This window comes from Chenopodium quinoa, unplaced genomic scaffold (genome assembly GCF_001683475.1).
Source record: "Chenopodium quinoa cultivar QQ74 unplaced genomic scaffold, ASM168347v1, whole genome shotgun sequence".
Taxonomy (NCBI): domain Eukaryota; kingdom Viridiplantae; phylum Streptophyta; class Magnoliopsida; order Caryophyllales; family Amaranthaceae; genus Chenopodium; species Chenopodium quinoa.
Genome location: NW_018744887.1, coordinates 711,367 through 735,836, shown reverse-complemented (window position 1 = coordinate 735,836; position 24,470 = coordinate 711,367). Strand labels below are relative to the sequence as shown.

The 24,470-nt window shown below is 32.2% G+C and overlaps 2 protein-coding genes across 2 annotated transcripts; one reads left to right on the top strand and one right to left on the bottom strand.

Annotated features, from left to right (window-relative positions):
* The first annotated feature begins 2,301 nt into the window (after positions 1-2,301).
* On the top strand, positions 2,302-5,815 carry LOC110705916 (peroxidase 57-like). The gene is made up of 2 exons (XM_021883838.1): positions 2,302-2,564; positions 4,843-5,815. Exons 1-2 carry the CDS (start codon positions 2,355-2,357, stop codon positions 5,602-5,604), a joined length of 972 nt encoding a protein of 323 aa, XP_021739530.1. The 5' UTR covers positions 2,302-2,354; the 3' UTR covers positions 5,605-5,815.
* Positions 5,816-6,328: 513 nt separating this feature from the next.
* LOC110705899 (peroxidase 44-like) lies at positions 6,329-12,067 on the bottom strand. The gene is made up of 3 exons (XM_021883817.1): positions 11,846-12,067; positions 10,659-11,306; positions 6,329-6,470 (listed from the first exon to the last, which is right to left on the bottom strand). Exons 1-3 carry the CDS (start codon positions 12,065-12,067, stop codon positions 6,363-6,365), a joined length of 978 nt encoding a protein of 325 aa, XP_021739509.1. The 3' UTR covers positions 6,329-6,362.
* Between the last annotated feature and the right edge of the window lie 12,403 nt (positions 12,068-24,470).

The following is a 24,470-nucleotide window of genomic DNA, read 5'->3' as shown; positions in this document are numbered from 1 at the left end:
GATATGGTATAAAGGTCGGATTATTAAAAAATAATCGAAAGGTGGGATTATTTTGGGCGAATGAGGTAAAGGTGGGATTATTCCGAGCAATTTTTCCAAAACAATATTTAATGAAGAAAACATGATTAATAGACAAATATAAGTGAAAGAAGAAAAAAAGATGAATACCAATTACTTGAATGAAGGAAAGTACCAATTGTTGATGAACAAAGATCTGAAAGTGCAAATTAACTAGATCTAGAGAGAATATTAGGGTTCTCATAAAAGTTTTAGGCTGGAAAATAATAACTAAGGCCCTGTTCTCTTCACCTAAAAAAATAATATTAAGTAAAAATAATTTCAATTCAGTAAAAATAAGTGCAGTTAAGTTAAATTAATTTCAGTTCAGTAAAAATAATTTCAGTTTTGTAAAATTCAGTTTTCTTAATGAAGAATTATAATAGAAAATCAGTAAAAATAATTTCAATTCAGCAAAAGTAATTTCAATTCAGTGAAATTAATTTAAGTTCAGTAAAAATAATTTAAGTTCAGCAAATATAATGTGTTTTAGTAAAAATAATTCCAGTTCAACAAAAATAAGGTGAAGAAAACGGGGCCTAAGTTTCTTCAGTCGAGGTTTACAAAGGGTATTTATATCCCTTAAAATAAGAAACCCGAAAAAGAGTGAAAATACGCTTCGCGAAATTCTACCCGGGCAGCTAGGGCATCTAAGCACAATCGGGTGTGAGAAGCAACAAGTATAATTTCTGACTTTCGAAGCTTAATTATAATGTTGATAACCTCACAGTACTTGCCCTGCCAAGGTGATGGGGGTATGATACATCTATTTACTACTTTGCCCTTTTTCCTCCACCTTCCTTTGCCCTAGCTGCTGGCAGTGTTGCCCTGCTAGGGCGAACATGGAAAATCACTCCTTTATCATAATGAACTCTCGTGACCATCAAAATTAGTCTCGTTCATCCTGAAATACATCAATAAAACCGAAATTACCTATAAAAGCATAATATGATCACAACCGAACCAAATCAAGCTAAAATAAGCTATGAACAACTAATCTAGACTCAAAACTACCTAAATGGACTCTAAATACACGCACAATATACGACTTATCACCATATGTAACCAATCTAAACTCAATTAGATCCAAATTAGATCCGATCCAATATAACATGCAACAATTTAACTTGATGCCATTTTGACCCACATTGACTCAACTCGATGCCATTTTGACCCACATTGACTCAAATCAACACCAGTTTGACCTAACTTGAACTCAACATGAAACAAATTTATTTGAAATAAATGTGAACCGACTAAAAGTTGACATGACCCTAACGCGACCCTGACTCAATATATGTTTCCCCCGAGATTGACCCAACCCAAACCAAGGTTGGTTAAAAAGGACCTTGATACCCATACAAACTATTTTTCTTTGTTTTCATTATATTTTTTATCTCAACTTTATTACTTTTTACTCTCTAATAAATTATCAATGCGATATCTTTACTTACATCTTATTCAAAACCATCTTACATCATATTATAATCAATTCAAAAATATTTAATTACAAATAATAATGTATGCAGTTTAGCTTTACACTTGACCGAACACAAAAAAGGTATCAAATTGGCATTCAACTCAATCCAAAACACTCCTTACCTAATACGCCCTCCGTCCCCAAAAGAATGGCCATTTTAGGTTGATTTCGCGGGTATTAATAAAGTTAAATAAAAGAATTAACAGTATATTGAAAAGGTAAATTTACATGGGGTTTACAAAAAAGTAAAAGAGAGATAGTAATAAAAGTATATGGAAAAACAAATTTTATATGAGGAGGCTAATTTTACACAAATATTGTTGCAAATTAATGGATAGTTTAATGCTAATGGATTATTTTTTTTGGGACTAAAATTAGGCCAAATGAGTTGTTTTTTCGGAGACAGAAGGGATTACTTTATTTTAGTTAGAAAGTGAGAAATTACGAGGAGATCAAATTGCTGGAATGCATAAATGAAACACGTCCAATACGCCCATGGAATTATACCAGAGCCAGCTGCCATGCATGCAATGCATATATTTCGCTATCAACTTTTAACCAAATATCATTTTACTTCCTTAAACTTTAGAAAACACTTCCATTATTGTACACTTTTATGCTAGAATCCACGTTTTATCGACTCACTCACTAATGTCTGAGTACTATATACTATGCATCTTATTTGACTTTCAACAACCAACCCCACGCCACTATTTTAACAACTCAGCTTCCCTGCAATACTCTCCTATATATACATACTCTCCTTTACCACATCACTTTGCATTATCATTTATTAGTGATTTTGATTACACTAAAAATGGAAAGTTACCACAAATATATAAGTGTTACATTCTTTTTCTTGTCTTTAATTCTTCCTCTTACTTTAGCCCTTCAAGTTGGGTTTTATAGTAAAACTTGTCCAAACGCCGAAACTATCGTTCAGCAGGTGGTGCAACAGCGGTTTGCGGCGGATAAGTCTATTACCCCGGCTTTGCTTCGTATGCATTTTCATGATTGTTTTGTGAGGGTGAGAAATTTATTTCTTCTTAGCATATGTTTTGGAAAAATTGGTTTTAATAATCTCAACTTTAATCAATTTTGTTTAAAAAATCTCTAACTTTTGATAATTTTGGAATAATCCCAACTTATATAGGTATCTTCCTAAAATCCAAAGTGTTATTTTTATTGTTTTTGTTGATCCACAAATGTTTATATGTGGCTTGCCACACCGTGTAACCAACCATTACGGAGTTATTTTGTTAGTGTTATAGGGGTTATTCTCTCGGTCAAAACTCGTTCAAAAATTACTCATTTTAATTTATGACTTTTATTGTGTGTTTGGATTGATTAATATGGAGGGAAAACGAAGGAAGAAAATGATGGTGATCATCCCTTATTAGTTGGATGTTACATGGATTTAAAAGAATCAATGCCCTCTATCGCTTTTTTAATAGATTAAATCCTTTTAATGTTTGAAAATATTTATTTGAAAGATTAATTCAAGTTTAATTAAATCTTTTCTTTCATCACCTTGTTCTTTTTCCTTCCTTTATCCTTCATTCCCTCCTTTTCCTTCCATAATAAATATAAACACTAATTATTTTCTTCTTAAAAATGAGCTTTTCATACCAATTCAGTCTTGAATAATGTTTTTTTTACATAAATAAATGCGACCTTGAATTCAAAAGGTTTAAACAGTTTATACACAAATTAAGACAATTGAAGATATTTTTTACAACGGTCGTTTGAAATATGACTAAATTATTATTTTAATGATAAGCAACATGAGCGATCCATTTTTTCACGCTATAAATTGGACACAATTAGTATTCTAATTTCTACAATGCAAATATATTTTTTGAAAATTTTAATCCAACATAAATTAATATTTTTTCGAGAAACTATAAAATAAGAGTAAAAATTACATAAATAAAACTAAAAATTTGATAAATTAAAAAAAATGTTGATAATAATATTTTGTAGCAAAAATAGAGTAATATAATTAATTATTTGGATAAAATAATTTAATTATGAACTATATAATCATTAAAATATTATGATAGTCATATTTCACACGACCACTATAGAATTTTCAGAGTATAATGGGATTGTAAATAGGTGTGCATGTGTGATAGAAAATGTTTGATTAAAATAAGAAAAGTATACAAAAATGCATAGAGATATAATGTGAGGTAAGATAGTAATGGGATTTATCGAAAAAGAAATAAAGTGAGACTATTAAGGGCTTTAAAAAAAGAACAAAAATGAAAATATTAAATAATTTTAAGAATAAATTTAATTGTATAACAATTATAATTTGTTATATACACCCGAGTATACGATACACATGGGTCTACGGTATGTTCGGGGTTATTTGCTCATTTACTAAATGACTTGCTTATTTAATTGAGTAAAAAGTAATGAGCAAATAACCCCGAGGTGTACGATACACCCAAGCTTTCACGAACTACTTATTGGTATAATCATAACTATATTTCCTTCTCCTCTAAATCATTTGTGATGTTTCTAATGACAATATAAATATTGTAGAACATGGTATAACCTACCATAGATATTAGCACGCAAAATTTTGATTTGGTTGTTGCATTTTATACGATGGCTTTTGTATTTCTCTTTAAAATATTGGAAAATTTGTCAAAAATAACCTTTTAAAGTGTCCACTTTATTTAAAACCTTTTAAATTTTTTTTTTTTGCAATTTAAGACCACATTATAAATTTTTTTTATTAAAAACAACCAAATGTTACTTTCCGGCGTTGACTCAATTTTTGCCGACGTTGACCACGAGTGTGCGAGTCACGTGACCTCCTACATTGCTTAATACACCCCTTTTTCCTCCAATTAACTCCTATTAAAACCTCTGCTTCTCTTTCATCCCTCTTTTAGTACGAGTGAATTGGAGTGAAAATTGGTGTATTAAGCAATATACGAGTTCATGTGCGTTGCACACTAGTGGTTAATATCGGGACAAATAGAGTCAAACGCCGAAAAATAGCATTTGGTTGTCTTTGATAAAAAAAATTTATAATGTGGTCTGAAATTGCAAAAAAAAAAATTTAAAAGTTGTTTTAAATAAAGTGGACACTTTAACAGGTTGTTTTTGACAAATTTTCCTAAAATATTTGGGTTAGTTACTCCATACCTATTTTACTATTTAGGCTAGCAAGCTAGCTCACAGTTTTGTCCACTTGTACACCTCAATACAATTATGTGATTAATTAAAACATTTAGTGATATATTCTCATTATATGATACATTTCCTTAACCATGTTAGTCATTTTACAGGGTTGTGATGCCTCTATATTGATAGACTCCACTTCTACCAACCAAGCTGAAAAAGCAGCAGGCCCAAACGGGTCGGTTCGCGAATTTGCACTAATCGATCAAATCAAGTCCAAACTCGAACAATCATGTCCAAAAACCGTCTCTTGTGCAGATATCATAACACTAGCAACCCGAGACTCGGTTGTCCTAGCAGGGGGTCCAAAGTACAATGTCCCAACGGGTAGACGTGACGGGCTCATCTCACGTTCGAGTGAAGTGAACGTACCCGGCCCATCTTTCACCGTCTCCCAAGCCCAAAAATCCTTTAGTGACAAAGGATTAACCCTTAATGACATGGTAGTCTTATTAGGTGCACATACTGTTGGAATCGCACATTGTAGTCTTTTTCAAGATAGGTTATCCAACTTCCAGGGAACGGGATCTCCTGATCCTACTATGAATAAAGCTTTAGTTACAAAGCTTACGGGTGTTTGTGGATCAAACCCGAACGTAGATCCTACTGCTTTTCTTGATCAAAAGACGCCTTTTGTGTTTGATAACCAATACTACAACCAGATTAAAAGTAACATGGGGGTGTTACAAATTGACCAAGAGCTAGCATTGGACTCGTTAAGTTCTACGTTGGTTACTAATATGGCAGCAAATAATGTTGGGTTTGGACAAAGTTTTGCAAAAGCCATGGTTAAAATGGGGAGCATTCAAGTTCTTCAAGGAACTTCTGGAGAAATTAGACAAAATTGTAGGGTCCTTAACAAGAGCTAAATAGCCGCCATATTTATATTTGTATAAAAAATAAATGTATTTTTATATTTTTAAATTGTATAATTATTGAAATGTTGTGGCATATGTGCTCCATAAGATGTTAAGTATCATGTGAAAAAAGCTAGATACATACATCAATACATTAAAGAATTAAGTGTAATATATGGATTGCAATAATAAAATGGTTGATTTATTTTAGTTTTTCCAAGAACATTATTAGTATATAAATGTGCTTCTATCATATATGAACTTCAAAATTATTCTTGGAGTTGAAAAAATAGTCAATGATTATACTTAGTGTTAATGTAAACCAATTGATTGTTGGTATAGCTAGGAGTGATTGAGACTGTACTTGATAGAAAGGACCAGTGTTTGATCCTCAGCAACAATAATTGAGAGGGGACTGGAATCTAAGTACCTAACCACCCAAAATTGATCCCCGAAATCAGATTAGCTTAAAAGATGATCCAGGTGAAACACCAAAAGAAACTTATTGTTAATATAAAGCAAATTGTTGCGCAAAATGCGACAATTAAATAAGGCAAAAACGTTTGAATGTGCATTATTTTATCAGACTACATTGTTTCTTTAAAATCTTTCAACATTTTAATTGAGACGGTAATAAAGAAACAAATAGAGTAATAAGTTGATCACAAGTCTTCAATTGAAACAAATTATTTAAATTTACCATATTACACTTGAAGGTGGTGAATAAAGATGGGCCTCTCACATTTTTAATAAGATGGCCTTACATTTGTTTAATAATTTATTCTCCTACAATTTTCCCTAATTTCGCCGGCATTTCCTTGTTGAATGTTTCCCATTTTTACAATGGCTTGTACAAAGCTTTGTCTAAAATTATTGTTTTTTTTTTGATAAGCAACAGAACTGATTAGATTAAAACACCAAAGTTAATGGCCGTAGCCAACTTACAAAAGCAACACACCATATCTACGGTGGTTGATACTGAGGGATAGCACCCTCCCCTAAGTTAAGTTGTTCAGAATTAACAAGTCTTGCTCCAAAATGGACATTTGAGCTGCTACAGATCATAGTATCAGCCACATCTGGCCTTAGAATAATTACAAAATGTCCCAAAATACTTCTTTGATTACACAAACTAATAGTAGTTCGCTGTAGACCCAACATGGCTTGTCTGGCCACCAAATCTGCTTCCCCTACTGCTTGTCTAGTTGTCTTGAGCAGCTTTACCCTTCCTCCTGTTCCCATCAGGTCCCTGCACAAAGCATAATAGTTTTCCATTTCATCAGCACCCATAACAGACTTGAGAATTCCCTGGATAGCTCTAAGGAAATCAGAGAATATGACTGTAGAATCCCAAGCTTCCCAAATGGACCATGCTGCAGCAGCAATGATGGCCAAAGTCTCAGCCATCACAGCTGATGTAGCAGTGCAATGAGCAGCAATACCCTTGACCCATCTGCCCTGTCTATCTCTGCATATGCAAGCAATGGTGGCATCAAAAGAATTTGGCAGAAAAGAAGCATCCACATAAATGTTATGATCTTGCAGACTTTTCTAAGATAACAGGTTGCCATGGATAGCCTTAGTTAGGGGAGGTGAACCCATGAGAATGAGTTCACTGCTTAAGTGTTTGACAGAAGTCACCCATTTATCAGGAGGAGTTGATTTCTTATTGAATACCCAGTCATTCCTTCTTAGCCAAAGTCTCCATGTAAGGAGAGCAAAGCACTCATTCCAGGGGAGATTGAAGAGAGGGTGGTTTGAAGTACTTTAAGGTTTTCCTCCCACCACTCAGCTGAAGTAAGGTGTAGACCAAGGCTTGGAGGGTTGATAATGTTCCAGATCTCCCTAGCTCTATTACAGTCTCTAAAGATATGCAAGCAAGTTTCATTAATAAAGGGACAGAAAGGACAGAAGCCTGAGGGTATTATGTGTCTATAGTTGAGATAGGCAGCAGTGGGCAGCCTATCCCAAAGACATAACCACAGGAAAAACTTAGCAGGGGGGGATATGCAAATCCCAGAATGTATGATTGAAGGATTTTGATGCTTGATCCTTATGAGTGGAGTCCCAAAGATAGTTGTAAGCCATGGAACTGTCAAAGAAACCCCCTCTCCCAAGAGAAGAGAAGATAAAATCCTCACCATGACAAGGAATGACAGTAGAGGAAAGATAGGTAGCAAAGTTGGGTGGGATCATAGGGAAAAGGGTAAAAAGATCATCTTTAAGTCTGCCATTTTGGAAAGAAGAGGAGACTGTTCTTTCAAACTCATTCCTAGGTAAGGGGCCAGAGAAAGAGGCTCTGATAGGTCCTAATCCAGTCCAATTATCCTCCCAAAAGATACAATTATCCCCTTTACCTACCCCCCACTGAGTAAAGTGAGTGAGAATATACCATCCTTTCCCAGCATCCTGCCAAATGTGAGAACCCTTATGGAAAGGGGTAGCCATAGATCTACTACAATATTTTTCCCTAACAATAGTGGCAGAGAGGTTGTTTGAATTTTGCGGCTTCCAACACAACTTAGCCATAGAGACCCTATTTTGAAGATAAGTGAGACTGAGATTTATACCCCCCCCTCTGTCTAGAACACCAAAGCTTATCCCAAGCAATTAGAGGAACTTTTTTGGTTTCAGGGGTAGTCCCCCAGAAGAAATGAGAGCAAACCTAGTCAATCTGACTTGTTAAGGTCTTAGGCAAGCAGATAGTCTGCATGGAGTAAGCAGGGATGGAGGAGAGGGTTTAATTAATTAGAATGGCTCTACCAGCCTTAGACAAGTGCTTAGCTTTCCAGCTACTAAGCTTAGTCCTAATTTTTTGAATGATGTGGTTTAACGGAGCCTTAGTGGGTCTTTTATCAGTGAGGGGGAAGCCTAGATATATACCCAGGTCCTGGCTGACAGGGACACCTAGACTAGAGCTGAAGAGATCAACAGAGAAAGGAGAGGCATTCTTTGAAAAATAAAGTTTGCTTTTGCTACTGTTCATGCATTGGCCTGACCTGGCCCAGAACAGATCAAGGGTGTCCTGAAGAGCATGAAAGGTACCAAAAGATGATTCTCCAAACAGAAGGAGATCATCAGCAAACAGGAGGTGGGAGATGGGGGTACTGTTATTTCTAAACCTAAAGGGGGTCCAATTTCCCTCAGAGCATGTAGATTCAATGAGGTAGGATAGGTAGTTCATACAAATGATGAAGATGTAGGGGGACAGGGGGTCCCCCTGCCTAATACCTCTAGAGGCAGGGAAAGGTGGGGAGGGAGAACCATTAACCATAACCTGAAAAGAAGGGTTAGAGATACAGTTCATGATCAGGGATATGGAATCAGAGTCAAACCCAGTCCTAAGAAGGAAGAATCTAACAAAAGGCCATTCAAGTCTGTCATAGGCTTTCTCTAAGTCAATTTTGAGACAAAACCAAGCTTTCCTTCATGTTTTCTTCCTCATAAAATGAAGGATCTCAGTGGCAACAATGTAGTTATTGTCACAACCCCTGCCAGGAAGGAAACTACTCTGGTTAGGGGAGATGATGTCATTAAGATAAGGTATGATCCTCTAAACAAGGATTTTAGAGACTATCTTATAGGAAGTGTTACACAAGCTGATGGGTCTAAACTGCTTAATGGATTCAGGATCTTTCACCTTGGGAATCAAGGAGATGATGGTTTTATTAGCCTCAGAAGGGATGGACTTTGAAGAGAAGCAATCCTGACAGAACTGAAGAAGATCAGACCAAAGGGTGTCCCAATGATTTTGAAAGAAGAAAGGGTGATAGCCATCAGGACCAGGGGCTTTGAACTTCCCCATAGAGAAAACAGCAGAATGGATCTCCCCTAGAGAAGGCTGGTGGGAGACAGAAATTGAAGGATTGGGAAAGATCTCTTCAGGGAGGGAGGTTTCCTGGGAAGAGAAAAGAGAGGAGAAATATGAAGAGATGTGGTTGGTGAGGAGGTGGTCAGGGATATCCTCACCAACAGGAGACTTAAGATTCTGAATCTTATTCCTTCTCCTTCTAATGAGCACAGATTTGTGGAAGAAAACAGTATTCCTATCCCCCTCAGCTAACCAAGTGATTCTGGATCTAATAGCCCAAAAAGCCTCCTCCTGTTTTAGAAAATGGCCAGATTTGAACATAGATCATGTTCAAGGTCATGAAGGTAGGAGTTATTTGGTTCTATCTCTATAGCCCTTTAAGTTCCCTCAAGTCTTCTTAGAAGTCTAGTAATAGTCTTTTTAGGGTTAGGAACATTATCATTGACCAAAGATTGGATTTTGGGGGTGATGCACATGAGTTTTGATGTGAGGTTACCCTATAGGGCATTCTAAGATGTATGAACAAAAGGGGCAAAGCCAGGTTGGTTGTACCAGAAAGATTCCATTTTAAAAGCCCTAGAACTAGGATGATGAGGGGCAGCAGGTTCAGTATATAGGAGAATGGGGCTGTGATCAGAGCTCTCTCTTGGAAGATGGGTGAGGGAAGTATCGGGATAGAGTTGGATCCAAGAAGTGCTTATCCAGGCCCTATCCAATCTCTGCAAAATGGGCCTTCTTTTTCTTTTGTTTGACCAAGTGAACTTATTGCCAGAAAAACCAGAATCAACCAAGCCAGAGTAACTCATGCAATCTAAGAATTTATTTACTCTATTTATTTTAATGGGTTTACCCCCTAACTTTTCAAACTGACTTGTAACTTCATTGAAGTCACCTATAACTAACCAGGGTAGGGCCATATTATCACTCAAACGCGTCAAATCAGACTAGGAATCACATCTAGATTTAAATTTTGTACTAGCATAAATAGCTGAAATAAAAAAAGAAGAATTTTGTACCTTCACCACGGCATGGACGCATGACATTCCCTGCTCACAGAGCTGAAGTCCATGTTAGCAGAGTTCCACAGCAGCAGAATGCCACCCGACACGCCCTCCGGCTCAGCAAGGTAATAGCTATTAAAGGGAAGGTCCTTGATTATATGTTGGGTATGGGCTCTACTAGTTTTAGTTTTCGAAATAAACATGAGATCTGGGTTGTGCTCTTGGATGAGATGATTTGCATGGGAAATGAAGGTATTGGCGGCTAGGTTTGAGACCAATTTGGCACTTAAAGAGTCGAGTGCTAGCTCTTGGTCAATTTGCAATATCCCTCGATTTTTTCTAATTTGGTTGTAGTACTTGTTATCAAAAACAAACGATGTGTTTTGGTCAAGAAAAGTACTAGGATTTAGATTTGGATTAGAACCACAAAGTACGTTAAAATTTTTAACCAATGCCTTGTCCATGGTATGGTCAGGTGAACCTGTTCCTTGAAAGTTGGATAACCGATCTTTAAAGAAATTGCAATGAGCTACTCCTATGGTATGACCAGCACCCAATAAAACCACCATGTCATTAATGGTTAGCCCAAGAGCACTAAAGGACTGTTGGGCTTGCGAAACGGTAAATCTTAAACCAGGAAGATTTACTTCACTAGCCCTTGAAATGAGCCCGTCACGTCTACCTGTTGGTACATTGTAGTTAGGACCTCCAGCTAAGTAAACTGCATCTCGAGTAGCTAGCGTTATGATATCGGCACAAGAAACCTTTTGAGGGCATGCTTTTTCTAGAGCGGCCTTGATTTTGTCAATGAGTTCATACCCTCTAACTGATCCATTTGCTCCAGCATCTTTCTCTGCTTGGTTATTGCTTGTTGAGTCAATCAATATTGATGCATCGCATCCCTACGTATACAATTATATAAATATAATAAGTTAATAATGAATCATTTATCTTTTAATTATTTGTATACACAAGTATTTAATATGATTGATAGACCAATATAAACATAAAGGATTATTGTGAAATCAAACATATTAGTGTAATAACACAAAGGTACACATATATATATGCACAAAATATACATGGTAAATATGAACGAATTATAAAAAGTTACATGTTTAGTAAAAAATTAAAAAAAGCATATTATATTTAGATAGTGTGCACATCATATCTTTCTCATATTATTATATTAACATGCATTTTGATCATTTAATTTTGTTTATATGTACAGAGATACTCCCTTTATTATATTTTTAAAACATTCATACTTTTTTTTGGTGTTTAGAGAGCCACAAGGGTGCATGATGAAAATCGATCATAAGATCTTCTGGAATCGGAAGGGACGTTCTAACCAATTGAGCTATCCCTCACTTTCTTTTAACTTTCATACAATATAAAAATGAAAATAAAAAGTAAAACACCCTTGCAAAAATAATCTTACCCTAACAAAACAATCATGAAAATGCATACGTAACAAGGCAGCGGGGATTGATCGATCAGTCTTGTATTGCTGCTGAACTACTTGTCGAACAACATTTTCAGCATTAGGACAAGATTTAATATAAAAACCAACTTGAAGAGCTGAACTCAAAGATATAGCAAAGCATAAGAACAAGAATATAATGCATGAAGTGATACTCAAATGCTTATGAAAGCTTGCCATTTTGATAGTGTTACTACAAGTACTAGTTAATTATTATATGATGCAATGCTTTTTTTGTTTTGAGTGTACAAAATTGAAAATGGAGAGGTGGTTATATATATATGTTTTGAGGCAGCTAGATAAGATGGGAGACTAAATGAAAGTCAATAGACAGGGTGGGTAGTACAATTGATTGATAGACATACACCAATATGTTATTTTAAAGGAAAAATTACTCCCACTAATCTGAACTTTGCCTCGTCCGCCGAAAATAATCCAACTTTCATTTATTATCTATTGCACCGAACTTTGGGGGGTATTAATTTTTGTTGCACCCAACAGGTCATCTAACCTGATGTAGCAAGTTACCTAGACACGTGTCAGCGTATGATCGGCTTAAATTTTTTTTAAAAAAAAAACAAAAAACAAAAAAATAAAAAAAAACCCAAACCACCCACGCCCAGCGGCTGCCACCACACCCCCACCCCCACTACGCCGGAAAATCACCCCCACCCACGAAAAAGCCCTCCCTGCTGCCGGAAACCGCCGCCCAGCCTTCCCCCTACCTCGAAACCTACCCTTTCCCTTCCCCCACCCCCGAAAACCATTCCCCCACCCCAGAAAACCCCTCCCTCACTCCCAAAAACCACCGCACAACCCTCCCCCTTCCCTCAAAACTCCCCCTTTCCCTTTCCCCACCCCCAAAAACCCCTCCCCCACCCCTATTTCCTCCCCTCTCCCCCGCCGTTTTCCGACCCGAATCCCCTTCCCCTTCCCCTTCGTTTTCGTCGTTTCCCCCTCCCCGTCGTTTTCGCCCCCTTCCCCTTCGTTTTCGGCAGGTGGGGAGTGGTGGTCGGGGGTGGGGGCGATTTTCCGGCTGCGTGGGGGTGTTTTCAGGTGGGGTCTGGTGGAAGGGTGGGGGAGGGCTGGTGGATGGGGTGGTTTGGGTGGGGGGCTGGTGGTTAAGGGGGAAGGGGTGGGTTTATGTTTTTTTTTTTTTTTTTAAATTTTGTTTTTTTTTAATTTTGTTTTATTTTTTTTTTTAAATTTTGTTTTTTAAATTTTTTTTTTATTTGACCATTCATGTAGTGACACGTGTCCAAAAAAAATGTAACACACAAATGTTGATCGGATTAACCGGTTGCAGGTAAGTTGGGTGCAACGAAAATTAATACCCCCCAAAGTTCAGTGCAATAGATAATAAACGAAAGTTGGGATTATTTTCAACGGACGAGGCAAAGTTCAGATTAATGGGAGCAATTTTTCCTATTTTAAATGTGTTTAGTAGTAAAGAATCTTTCCAATCTACATTATCTTAATCTAAAATTTGTAATCTTTTGTACTCCATTTGTATCTTAATAAGTGACTTACTTTCTAAAAATAAATAAATTTGAAGTGTATCACTTTCTTATATAAAAATATTTCTTTTTATTTTATTATTTCTCTGTTACCTCTAAGGGAAAGTCTACGTTAAATTTAAAGATCAGAGATTTGTTAAATGCGAGTCTGGGCCGCACCCCCAAATTAAGAGAGAGAGTTCACTTCACAAGTCCAATAAGGTTCCATCCCAAAACCATATGGCAATAGGAGGAGTAGCCCCTTAGCCTTATAAAGTGTTTAATTATCTCTTCTTCAACCAATGTGAGACACTTACATGTGGTGACACTTGAGAGGTTTATTCTTCAACACTCCCCTTCACATGTAAGGTCCCTTTAACTCAAGGATCACTTGATCCAATTCCATTTGGCCCAGACTACTTAATGCCATTAAAGGTCCCACACTTTGGACCTGGAAATATACTCAAACCATTAGAGGTTCCATAGCGTTGGCCTAGCTCTGATACCATGTTAAATGCGGGTCTGGGCCGCACCCGCAAACTAAGAGAGAGAGTTCACTTCACAAGTCCAAGGGAGGTTCCATCTCAAAATCATATGGCAATAGGAGGAGTAGCCCCTTAGCCTTATAAAATGTTTAATTATCTCTTCTTCAACCGATGTGGGACACTTACATGTAGTGATACTTGAGAGGTTTATTATTCAACAAGATTAGACATGTTATTTGTAACATTCAGTCTCTTAAAACAGAGAGACCTTTTATTTAATCAAAGGGTCTCTTATCTAAGATCTCTTTGAACATTTTTGTACTAGTAAACCTACCCATTAGGCAATTACATACTCTTTAGCATTTCTCAAATTTTCTCATTGCCTCCACATATACTTACATCATTGATTTTTTAGAATAAATTAACCTCTCCGTCAACTTATATTCTTCTATCAACATACTTCCTCCGTTTCTTTTTAGTTGACACGTTTCTTTAGTCACGTTTGCCAATGCACTTATTCAATCATTAATACATTTAATTATCGATGAGCAAAAATTTTAAAAAGTTGATATTTTGAAAGTATATAACGTTACAAATCTAACAAGATCTCACATAACTATATTTTTCATTACGTATAAAGCACAAAATACGGTCAAAGAGAAATGGATGAATAGTGCTAAGTCAAAACGTGTCAACTAAAAAGAAACGGAGGTAGTATATATTTAATTCTCAACTCATCACCCACTTACGTACACTTTATAAAATACCCCCTTTATTTCACTTGCATTAAACTCGGTGCATATGCCAATGATACAATTAAATAATTACGAAGTGAGCATATTCTATACCACTTTAATTTATTTGAACATTGATAGTTTTACAAAAAAAAAAAAGTGGGTCCACTAGAAAGTTAGCGGGGTATGGTATTTGTAAGTTTATTTTAACAAAAAAATTATCTCTATTTTTTATTAAATACATCACCTATATATAATGTTGGTCTTTTCATCTCCATTCCCATTAACATCCCTATGCAAAATACAGAGTAGAGGATTAGGCAAATAATATCTTAGCGTGCAAATGAGTCAAGCTGGAAATATAATATGTAGATAACTAATAAGCAATGCACGCAATTAAGGAAGTATTTTATTTACACATAAATTTTGCAAAAAAAAAACATAATGTTATATTTTTATTTAGAGTGTATCTATGGTAATGGAAGAGATATATAATACGTATGTACAATGTACCTAGTATGAATAATGTCTTAAAAAAATAGTAATTAAGATGTAGAAGTTATAGAAAAAGTTTTTTTTTGTTTTAATTATTTTTTTGGGTAATTTGGAGTGGTGGAAGTTATTTGAAGGTTACCCCCAAAAAAAGTGCAAAAACTAAAATTGAAGAATTAAGGTTTTGGAAATTAAAGTTGCCGTGAAAATTTCTTTATCATATAATTTCTTCGTTTTCATTTACTTGCAACACAGAATTATGGCACGTGCTTTGAGGTTGAGATTATATATTACTAGATGAAGCCCGTGCGATGCACGGTTTGTTTGAATTTTTAAAAATAATTTTTTTATACATATATTTAAGTGCTAAAATTTGTTATATATTTAGATAAAATTGCTAATATCAAAAGATAATATTTTATATTTAATTAATTTAAATTGGAAAATCTCATTCGCCAATTTTGCTTACGTGGCATTTGAATTATTTAATTATAAAAGAGTTAATAATCTCCTATTTAATTGGTTACTACTAAAATTTATAATCCTACATGGCACACTAAGAAAATTAGATCCTATGTGGCTCTCTAAAAACTCGGGAAAAAACTCCCCTTTATATATATATATATATATATATACTAGTTTTGTGCCCGTGCGATGCCCGAGTTGCTTATTGAATTTTAAGATAAATTATCAATCTATATGTCAAATTTTAAAATATATCATTGATACAAACTTAATTAGGAATTGATGTGTTTTGTGACGATTTGCTATTTAGTAGGCATGTAATGATTAATAATAATGTTAGTGGAAATGTTCGATTTAATTTAATACAATAAAAAAATAGCAAAAATAAATTAAATAAACTAAATGTTCAAAGCCCGTTGGGTTGACCCGAACCCAAAACTTAAGGCAAGGGTTGAACATTTCTTGACTCATAACCTAAAGTGACCCAATCCGAGATATCTCATGACCCGACCCTAATTGGCAGGTCTATAGAACTCTATAGACCTGCCAATTAGTATATTATTTAAACCGATTAGTATATATTATAAATGTATGTTTTACGCTTTAAACTATTTCGTTCGCTCAAAAAAAATATTATGATATAAAAAATAAATTTTATGATAATTTTTTATAATTATAATTTAAAATTTTTTTGAATAAAATTATAATTCAATTTGTACATCTGAAATATTGATATTTTATCGAAAATAAAACTCTATACTAACAATTTTATCCTAAAATTATATCCAAATAGAATCCTAAACTAACTTTTGTTTTTTTTAATATCTTTTAAAGTCTATTTAAATCTATCCAACGTGGCGCGACACTAGGCGAAAAGTTGTAACGCCAAGTGTCACTGCCTCGTTACCTGGCTAAAAGTTTAGCTTTATATATTAGTTATATGATTAGATTGTAATTGGATAAAGTATTCAAAATAAATTTTACACAAAGTACCTAACCCTACTCTAATCCTCGTGATAAAATTATTATGATAAAATTGCTGAGTTACCTTCACTAATCATCTCCTAAAACAACATATCAAAAAATTTGTGTTGCAAGTTAAATAAAAAAAATAATTAAAAAAAACAGAGAAGTAGATGGTTTGTACTTTTATAACAATATATATTACCTCCGATTTTTTTTATAGTTGCAACTTTGGAATATTTTATATCTAACAAATAATACACCAAAGTTGCAACTAAAAAAAATAAAATCGGAGGTAATATAACATAATACTTCCTCCGTTCTATTAATATTGCAACAACGGACTTTTTGCACTATTCATCACTCTTGTTTGACCTTATAATATAGATTTATACGTTAAGTAAAATATAGTCATGTGGGATCTTATTGGATTCGTCTCATAAAATACTTTCACAATATCAATTTTTTATAATTTTTACTCTTACATAATTATAGATATTTAGCATATAAAATGTGCTTTGGGATGCGTAATTTCCTCCTTGTTGCAATATTAATCGAATGGAGGAAGTAGTACTTTCTAAAAACAATTATCATATCCAAAAACAGTAAAAGAATTCATTTCAAAAAAATAAAATCAGTGCAATTATCATATATATCTCAAAAATTTTTTAATGTTAGGTAGATATTTTCACGTGCATGGTTGCTATTGCAACTCATTGTACTCTCACTTATGAGTATCTATTCGACATGGAAAAAGAGAAAATCCGGTTCCATATTATAAGGTAGAGAAGTTACTTCTATTTTAACCAATTGGTTTAATTTTAATATAGAGGTTCCTTGAGTCGTGTTTGTGAATAAAATTTTTCTTCTCCTTGTTTGGGTTAAGGGTGACTTTCTTATCAAACCGTTGATCATTATATTCTCATGCATTAGCTTATTTATTTATTTATTTCAAATTTTTTTGGCCAGCTACACATACTATAAGTAAGACAAGACTACTAATGAGTTTCAGAATCTCCAGCATTATGAAGTGCAATTGAGAAAATTATGCATTCTTATATTATGAGTTTTTGTATCATTCGTAAAGGTCGATCATATTATTAGCAACTTGATATTAAACTTTCATGCACGCAATTTCTTAGAAGTTGGCCTTAGTTTGCCTTCGCTATACATCTTTCAACTATTGCTTGGTTCAGACTTATTTGTTCTTAATTGCTTCAATGTAGAATAGGCATAACAATCTAATCTAATATATATAAATAAAGTAGACATTTTTCGAGAGCATTTGACGCGCCACATAGAAAAGGTATTATTTTGTCCAATGAAAAATTAGATTAATAATTTATTTTAGAATTAAAAAATTTACTTGCCACCTAAGCAAAAATGACAATAAGATTTAAGAATTTTAACATATAGGTAAAAACAACGAATAGAGAATAATTAAAATCTAAATTATTTTTAAAAACCAACAATTATCATCTCTAAAAAAACAAAACAAAACAAAAACAAAAACAAAAACAAAAAAAAACAAAGCAATAATTATCTTTTTTATATATGGATGCAAATTTTTAATCACAAATATCTTTAATCTCTCACTAAATTTTCCATAATATTTTATAGTTAAATGATTAAAAATGAGACTAACATTTTAAATAGAACGAGTATATTAAATAAACGCAAAGGCAAAAAACTTATTTTGATCAATAAAAAAAAGAGATTTGTCATTTCTTTTTTAAATTTAAATTTAAATTGTCACATAAGCAAAATTAGTGAATAAGGTTTGGGATTTTAAATTTAAGCGTCACATAAAATAAATAAACAACAAAAGATAACTTTCGTAATAAAATTAAAAAATTATCTTATGATATTAGTAATTTTATCCATATATTTCATGAATGATCTTCATAAATATACACAATTTAAAATTAAATAAAATTATTACTAGAATCGTGCATCGCACGGCTTACATCTAGTTCGCAATTAAAGGAGATCAGAATATTGGACAAAAATTACAGCTTCAAATTTTGGTCTTCAACACATAATACATAGCGCCGCCTTTTAATTTATTGATAGTAATGAGTAGTTTATAAATATAAATATAACTAGTTTTGTACCCCGGTAATGCCCGGATAGTTTATAGACTTTTAAGATAAAATTATACTACGTATTATAATTCAATTTGATTAAAAATAGAATTCTAAATTAACTCTTTTTGCTACAAAGTCAATCTATATTTATCCAACGTGGATACTTGGCGAAAAATTAAAACGCTAAATGATGTTGTCTTATAGCCTATTTATAAATTTATTATTTGGTATTTTATAAAAAATATAATTCTTAACTAATAATCTTATTCTAAAATTCTATCCTATAGAATTCTTACCTAATTTATTTTTTATCTTATGAAATCTATCCAAGGTGGCGTGACACTTGAAGGTTTTTTTTTTTTTTATCATATGAAGTCTATTTAAATTTATCCAAGGTGGCGCGACACTTGGCGAAAAGTTACAATGCCAAGTGTCGCTATTTCGTGATCTGGCTAAAAGTTTAGCTTTATATATTAGTTATATGATATGATATGATATGTAGTATATAAACATGTACTACGAAGTATGACTTTAACGGATATATAGGACAATTGTACAATGTTACAAGGTATAATATTACTAGCGTTAGCCTGGACAATACCTCAAATCATACGTTATATATTATTGTATTATAGTTTTCATGTATTAGAGTTTGTTATATTCACCTTATTTTCACTTATTTCAGGTGTAATAAGTTCAGTTAAGTTCAGATCGATAAGTTCAGTTCAAGTTTAATAAGTTCTGATAAGGGTTGCCCAAGTACAAATTACAACTGAAATATGTTTAATAAGGTCTAATAATTTCATATAAGTTTAGATACGTTTGGATAAGTTAAGGTAAGTTTAGACTAGTTTAGATAAGTTTAGATAAGTGAAAATCAAGTGAATAGAACACACTCATAATGTAGATGAAATTTTACGCCTTTCTTCTGCAGGAGGTATGAAGTAATGGTTACATTATATACATATTGAGTTTATTCTTTGAGTATTATAATTGAACCTTGTGTTTTTTCATTTTTTTTTTAATTTTTTTTTATTTATTGATAACATGATTGTCGATTGCTTTAGATGATTAATTATTCATCATTCTTATAAGAGGTTGGGTATTCTAATCTCCTTATACTTATGTTTTTATATCATGTAACGTTGTTTTCAATGTAGTGTAATTAAAAAGAGCCTACGTAACACATCCACCATCTTACGAACTCCTTTTAATATATTGTTATTATAGATTTTATTAGATTGTGAATTTTTTTAATCAATTAAACTACATCCTTAATTTATGGTCCTTATTTGTTCACCATATTTTGTTGAACCTTTTAAAAAAATTATTGAACTGAAATTATTTTTAATAAATTTAAATTATTTTTACTAAACTAAAATTATTTTTACATATTAAAACTAATATTATCTATTATATTTTTTCCCTAAAGTTACTGATTAAATATTAACTAGATGAAGCTCGTGCGATGCACGTAGGGGTGTTCGCGGTGCGGTTTGGATCATAAACCGCACCAAACCGCAAAAGTGTGGTTTGTAATTTTTTCAATCCATACTTTTACAAAAACCACACCGCAAAATGTGGTTTGGTGTGGTGTGGTTTGCGGTTTAACCGTATTTTATTAAAATTGTAATTATTCTTTTAAAAGCAAAACTTTTATTTTATTTTATAATTATTAGTTTATAATTCAAATATTAAACTCTTTTAATTAATCTTTAATTAACTAATAGTTAAAGATTAGCTCATATAATTTAGTTCTTATATATATTATTAATGAAAATATAGTATAAAAATCATAAACCGCATTAAAGTGCGGTTTGCGGTGCGGTTTGGTCTCAATATTCTTTGAAACCGCACCAAACCGCAAACCGCAGTTTGGTCATTTTTAAAAACCGCACCGCAAATTTCAAACCACAAAATTGCGGTTTGGTTTGCGGTTTGGTGCGGTCTAAACCGCACTCTGTACAGCCCTAGATGCACGTTTTGTTTGAATTTTTTAAAATATTTTTTTTTTTGTATTTATGTGCTAACATTTGTTACATATTTAGATAAAATTCCTAATATTAAAAGATAATATTTTATATTTAATTAATTTAAAATTAAAAATATCATTCGCCAATTTTGCTTACATGGAATTTGAATTAATTAATTGTTAAAGAAATTAATAATCTCTTATTTAATGGTTATAACTAAAATTTATAATCTTACATGGCGCGCTAAGAAAATTAAATCCAACGTGGCTCTCTAAAACATCTAGAAAAAACTCCCCTTTATATATATATATATATATATATATATATATATATATATATATATATATATATATTAGATTTAATTGGATTGAGATTTTTTTTACCAAGGTTGCAATTATTTTTACGGAAATTTTAATGAATTTTAATTCTTGTAAGGTGAAGAAAACAATGCATTAATTACTTTTTAAAACGTTTTTATGATTTCTAAAAAGAAAAAAATAAAATTATAATTTGTTACACATATAATATATTGGAAGTTTTTCTTATAATTTTATCTATATATGTTGAATTGAAAGAAAATATTTATAATTGGTTAAAATATATCATAAATGGATATTGTTTAAAGTATTTTTTTTAAGAAAAAATGGATTTAATGATGGAAATTACAATTTTAAAACATGTATATTTAATTTATAATTACTTTATGTATGTGATAGATAAAAGTTTATCAAAAATCTATCTCTAAAATAATTAATTTATCTTAAACTAACTAACCGATTTTTCTTATTACATGATGTCTATCGTATCAATTTATGCGTAGTTGTTGCCTCTATGTCTCGACACTTGGCAAAAATTTGGAACACCAAGTGTCGTTGTCTTGTGACTTGGCCGCGGGATTCCACTTTATATACTAGTGATAAGAAATTTGTAAAATAAATATCACAAACTATTTGATATCCTTTATTGGCTAGATGATATTCTCTATTGGTTGGATGATATCCACTACTAGCTGGATGATGTCCGACGTTGGATATATGATACAGTCAATAGAAAATATCATCCAGCCAGTAGAGGATATCATCCACCCAATAGAGGATATCATCAAGCCAATACAAAATATCAAAAATCCACTAGACTCACAAAATATTTCGTCAGTCCAAATTGATGCAATACCTTCTCAACAAATAATACATGACCTACACTCCTAAAAGTTTTTGTGTGTGTGTGTATATTATATATATATATATATATATATATATATATATATATATATATATATATTAGATTGTAAGTTTTATTTATAATCAATTAAAATATACTTCCTCCGTTTCTATTTAGTTGGCGCGTTTGAATTGATTTAGGCTCACATATTAAGGAGAGGTGAGAGAGAATGAAAAAGCAATTGGGGTAGCTTGTAAATGCAAGGTTAAAAAGTTACCCTAAAAGGAAACGTATCAACTTAAAAAAAAACTTCCTAAAAAAGAATACGTCTTGTCAACTAAAAATAAACGGAGGTAGTGTTATAAATAATTCTCAAAATACTTTTTAAAATGAATTATGTAACATTAAAATATCATAATTCTAAAATACTTGCGTTATACATAACAAATGTTTGAAGAATATAAAAAATTGTACAATTAAGATTCCTTCTTATGCTTCTCATTGGATTATCATATCATATAACTAATATATAAAGCTAAACTTTTAGACAGGTCAAGAGGCAGTGACACTTGGCGTTCTAACTTTTCGCCAAGTGTCGCGCCACGTTGGATAAATTTAAATAAACTTCATAAGATAAAAAAATTAGTTTAGAATTTTATTTGGATAAAGTTTAGGATAAAATTATTAGTTTAGATTTTTATTTTTGATAAAATACCAATGTTTTAGATGTACAAATTGAATTATTAATTTATTCAAAAAAAATATTAGATAATTATTTTAAAAAATTATCATATAATTTTATTTTTTATATCATAATATTTTATTGGAGCGAAGGAAGTAATTCAACGTGTAAACACATACATTTATAATATATATACTATTCGGTTAAAATAATATACTTCAAAATCTAATAGAATTTTATTACTATGTAGACCTGTCAATTAGGATCGGGTCATGAGTCATCTCGAATTGGATCATTTCAGGTTACGGGTCAAGAAATGTTCAACCCTTGCCCAAAGTTTTGGGTTTGGGTCAACCCAACGGGTTTTGAACATTTACTTTTTTAATTTATTTTTTTGCTTATTTTTTTATTTTTTTAATGTATTAAATCGAACATTTCCACCAACATTATTATTAGTCATTACATACCTACTAGATAACTAATCATCACAAAAGCACATCAATTCCTAACTAATTTTGTATCAATGATTTACTAAAAAATTGATATATAGATTAAAAATTTATCATAAAATTCAATAAACAACCCGGGCATCGCACGCCCGTGCGATGATGCCTGAGTTTTTTTTTAATTGAATTTTAAGATGTCTAATTTTAAAAAAGATCATTGATACAAAATTAGTTAGTAATTGACGTTCTTTTGTGATGATTTGTTATCTAGTAGGCATATAATGACTAATAATAATGTTGGTGGAAATATTCGATTTAATTACATTAAAAAATAAAAAAATAGCAAAAAAAATTAAATTAAATAAATGTTTAAAACCCGTTGGGTTGACGCGAAACCAAAACTTTGGGCAAGGGTTGAAAATTTCTTGACTTGTAACTTGAAGTGACCCAATCCGAGATGACTCATGACCTAACCCTAATTGGCAGGTCTACATAGTAATAAAATTCTATTAGATTATGGATTTTTACACTTTGAACTACTCCATTAGCTCCAAAATATATTATGATATAAAAAATAAATTTATATTATAATTTTGTAGAATTATAATCTAATAATTTTTTGAATAGAATTATAATTCAATTTCTACATTTGAAATATTGGTATTTTATCGAAAATAAAATTCTAATTCAACAATTTTATCCTAAAATTCTATCCAAAAAAATTTCTAAACTAATTTTTTTTTAATCTTGTAAATAAAGTCTATTTAAATGTATCCAACGTAGCACGACACTTATCATTTTGAATTTAAAGAAAAAATTAAATACCAAATGAAAAAAACTCAAAGCACAATGGTACCAAATGGAAATATTATTTTGCAAAGCTTGGTTCGTTGTAAAACATATCTAGCTCAAAAAGTTAGTTTAAGGGCTTATGTGAAAAGGTTACTAAAGATAAAAAGAGAATGTTCTATAAACGTTCTTATTTTTAAATTTTATTATTAGTTTTTTAATATTCTTATGTGTATTTTAGTACAATATTGCATATGTCGTAATTACTCTCTTTAGCCAATGTTTCTGCCTTAGGCCCTGTTCTTTTGCAGACGAACAAACAAAGAAATTAAGCCTAATAAAATAATCATCATCATAAAAATGAGATCCATTTATTGAAAGCAAATAAAAAGTTTTTTGGAGCTTACCACCATTGAAAACACCGGTAGAAGCCCCTACAAAAATTTCCAATTGAGATAAGAAGAAAAGAGATGAAAGAGAAAGAGAAAAAAGAGAAGAGGGAAGATGTAGACACCTGAAAATGTCTCTCAAAACCAAACCCGATGATAAACAACATTTCACTGCCATTATTGGTCGGATTATGTATTTAATCTTTGGAGTGCTTAATCTATATTTTCATTCAATACATTTCATAAACCAACTCAATTCGTAGCCCATTTTGCTAAACCATAACTTATTTTTCTCTTTTCATGCCCACATCACAAAACCGAGAGAAACTGATTTTGTGGCTCTATAATTTTAATCCAATTATTATTTGGTTGGATTGTCCTTTCAATATGATTTCAACGATATATCATAAGTCCAATTTTG

What these genes read in the sequence shown, in the direction of transcription:
- LOC110705916 (XM_021883838.1), top strand. Translation starts at nt 2,355, where the DNA reads ATGGAAAGTTACCACAAATATATAAGTGTTACATTCTTTTTCTTGTCT. An exon ending in TTCATGATTGTTTTGTGAGG is followed by an intron (nt 2,565 to 4,842) that starts GTGAGAAATTTA and finishes GTCATTTTACAG; the next exon opens with GGTTGTGATGCCTCTATATT.
- LOC110705899 (XM_021883817.1), bottom strand. Translation starts at nt 12,067, where the DNA reads ATGGCAAGCTTTCATAAGCATTTGAGTATCACTTCATGCATTATATTC. An exon ending in TTCATGATTGTTTTGTTAGG is followed by an intron (nt 11,307 to 11,845) that starts GTAAGATTATTT and finishes TTGTATACGTAG; the next exon opens with GGATGCGATGCATCAATATT. An exon ending in TCTCAAACCTAGCCGCCAAT is followed by an intron (nt 6,471 to 10,658) that starts ACCTTCATTTCC and finishes TATCAAAAAAAA; the next exon opens with AACAATAATTTTAGACAAAG.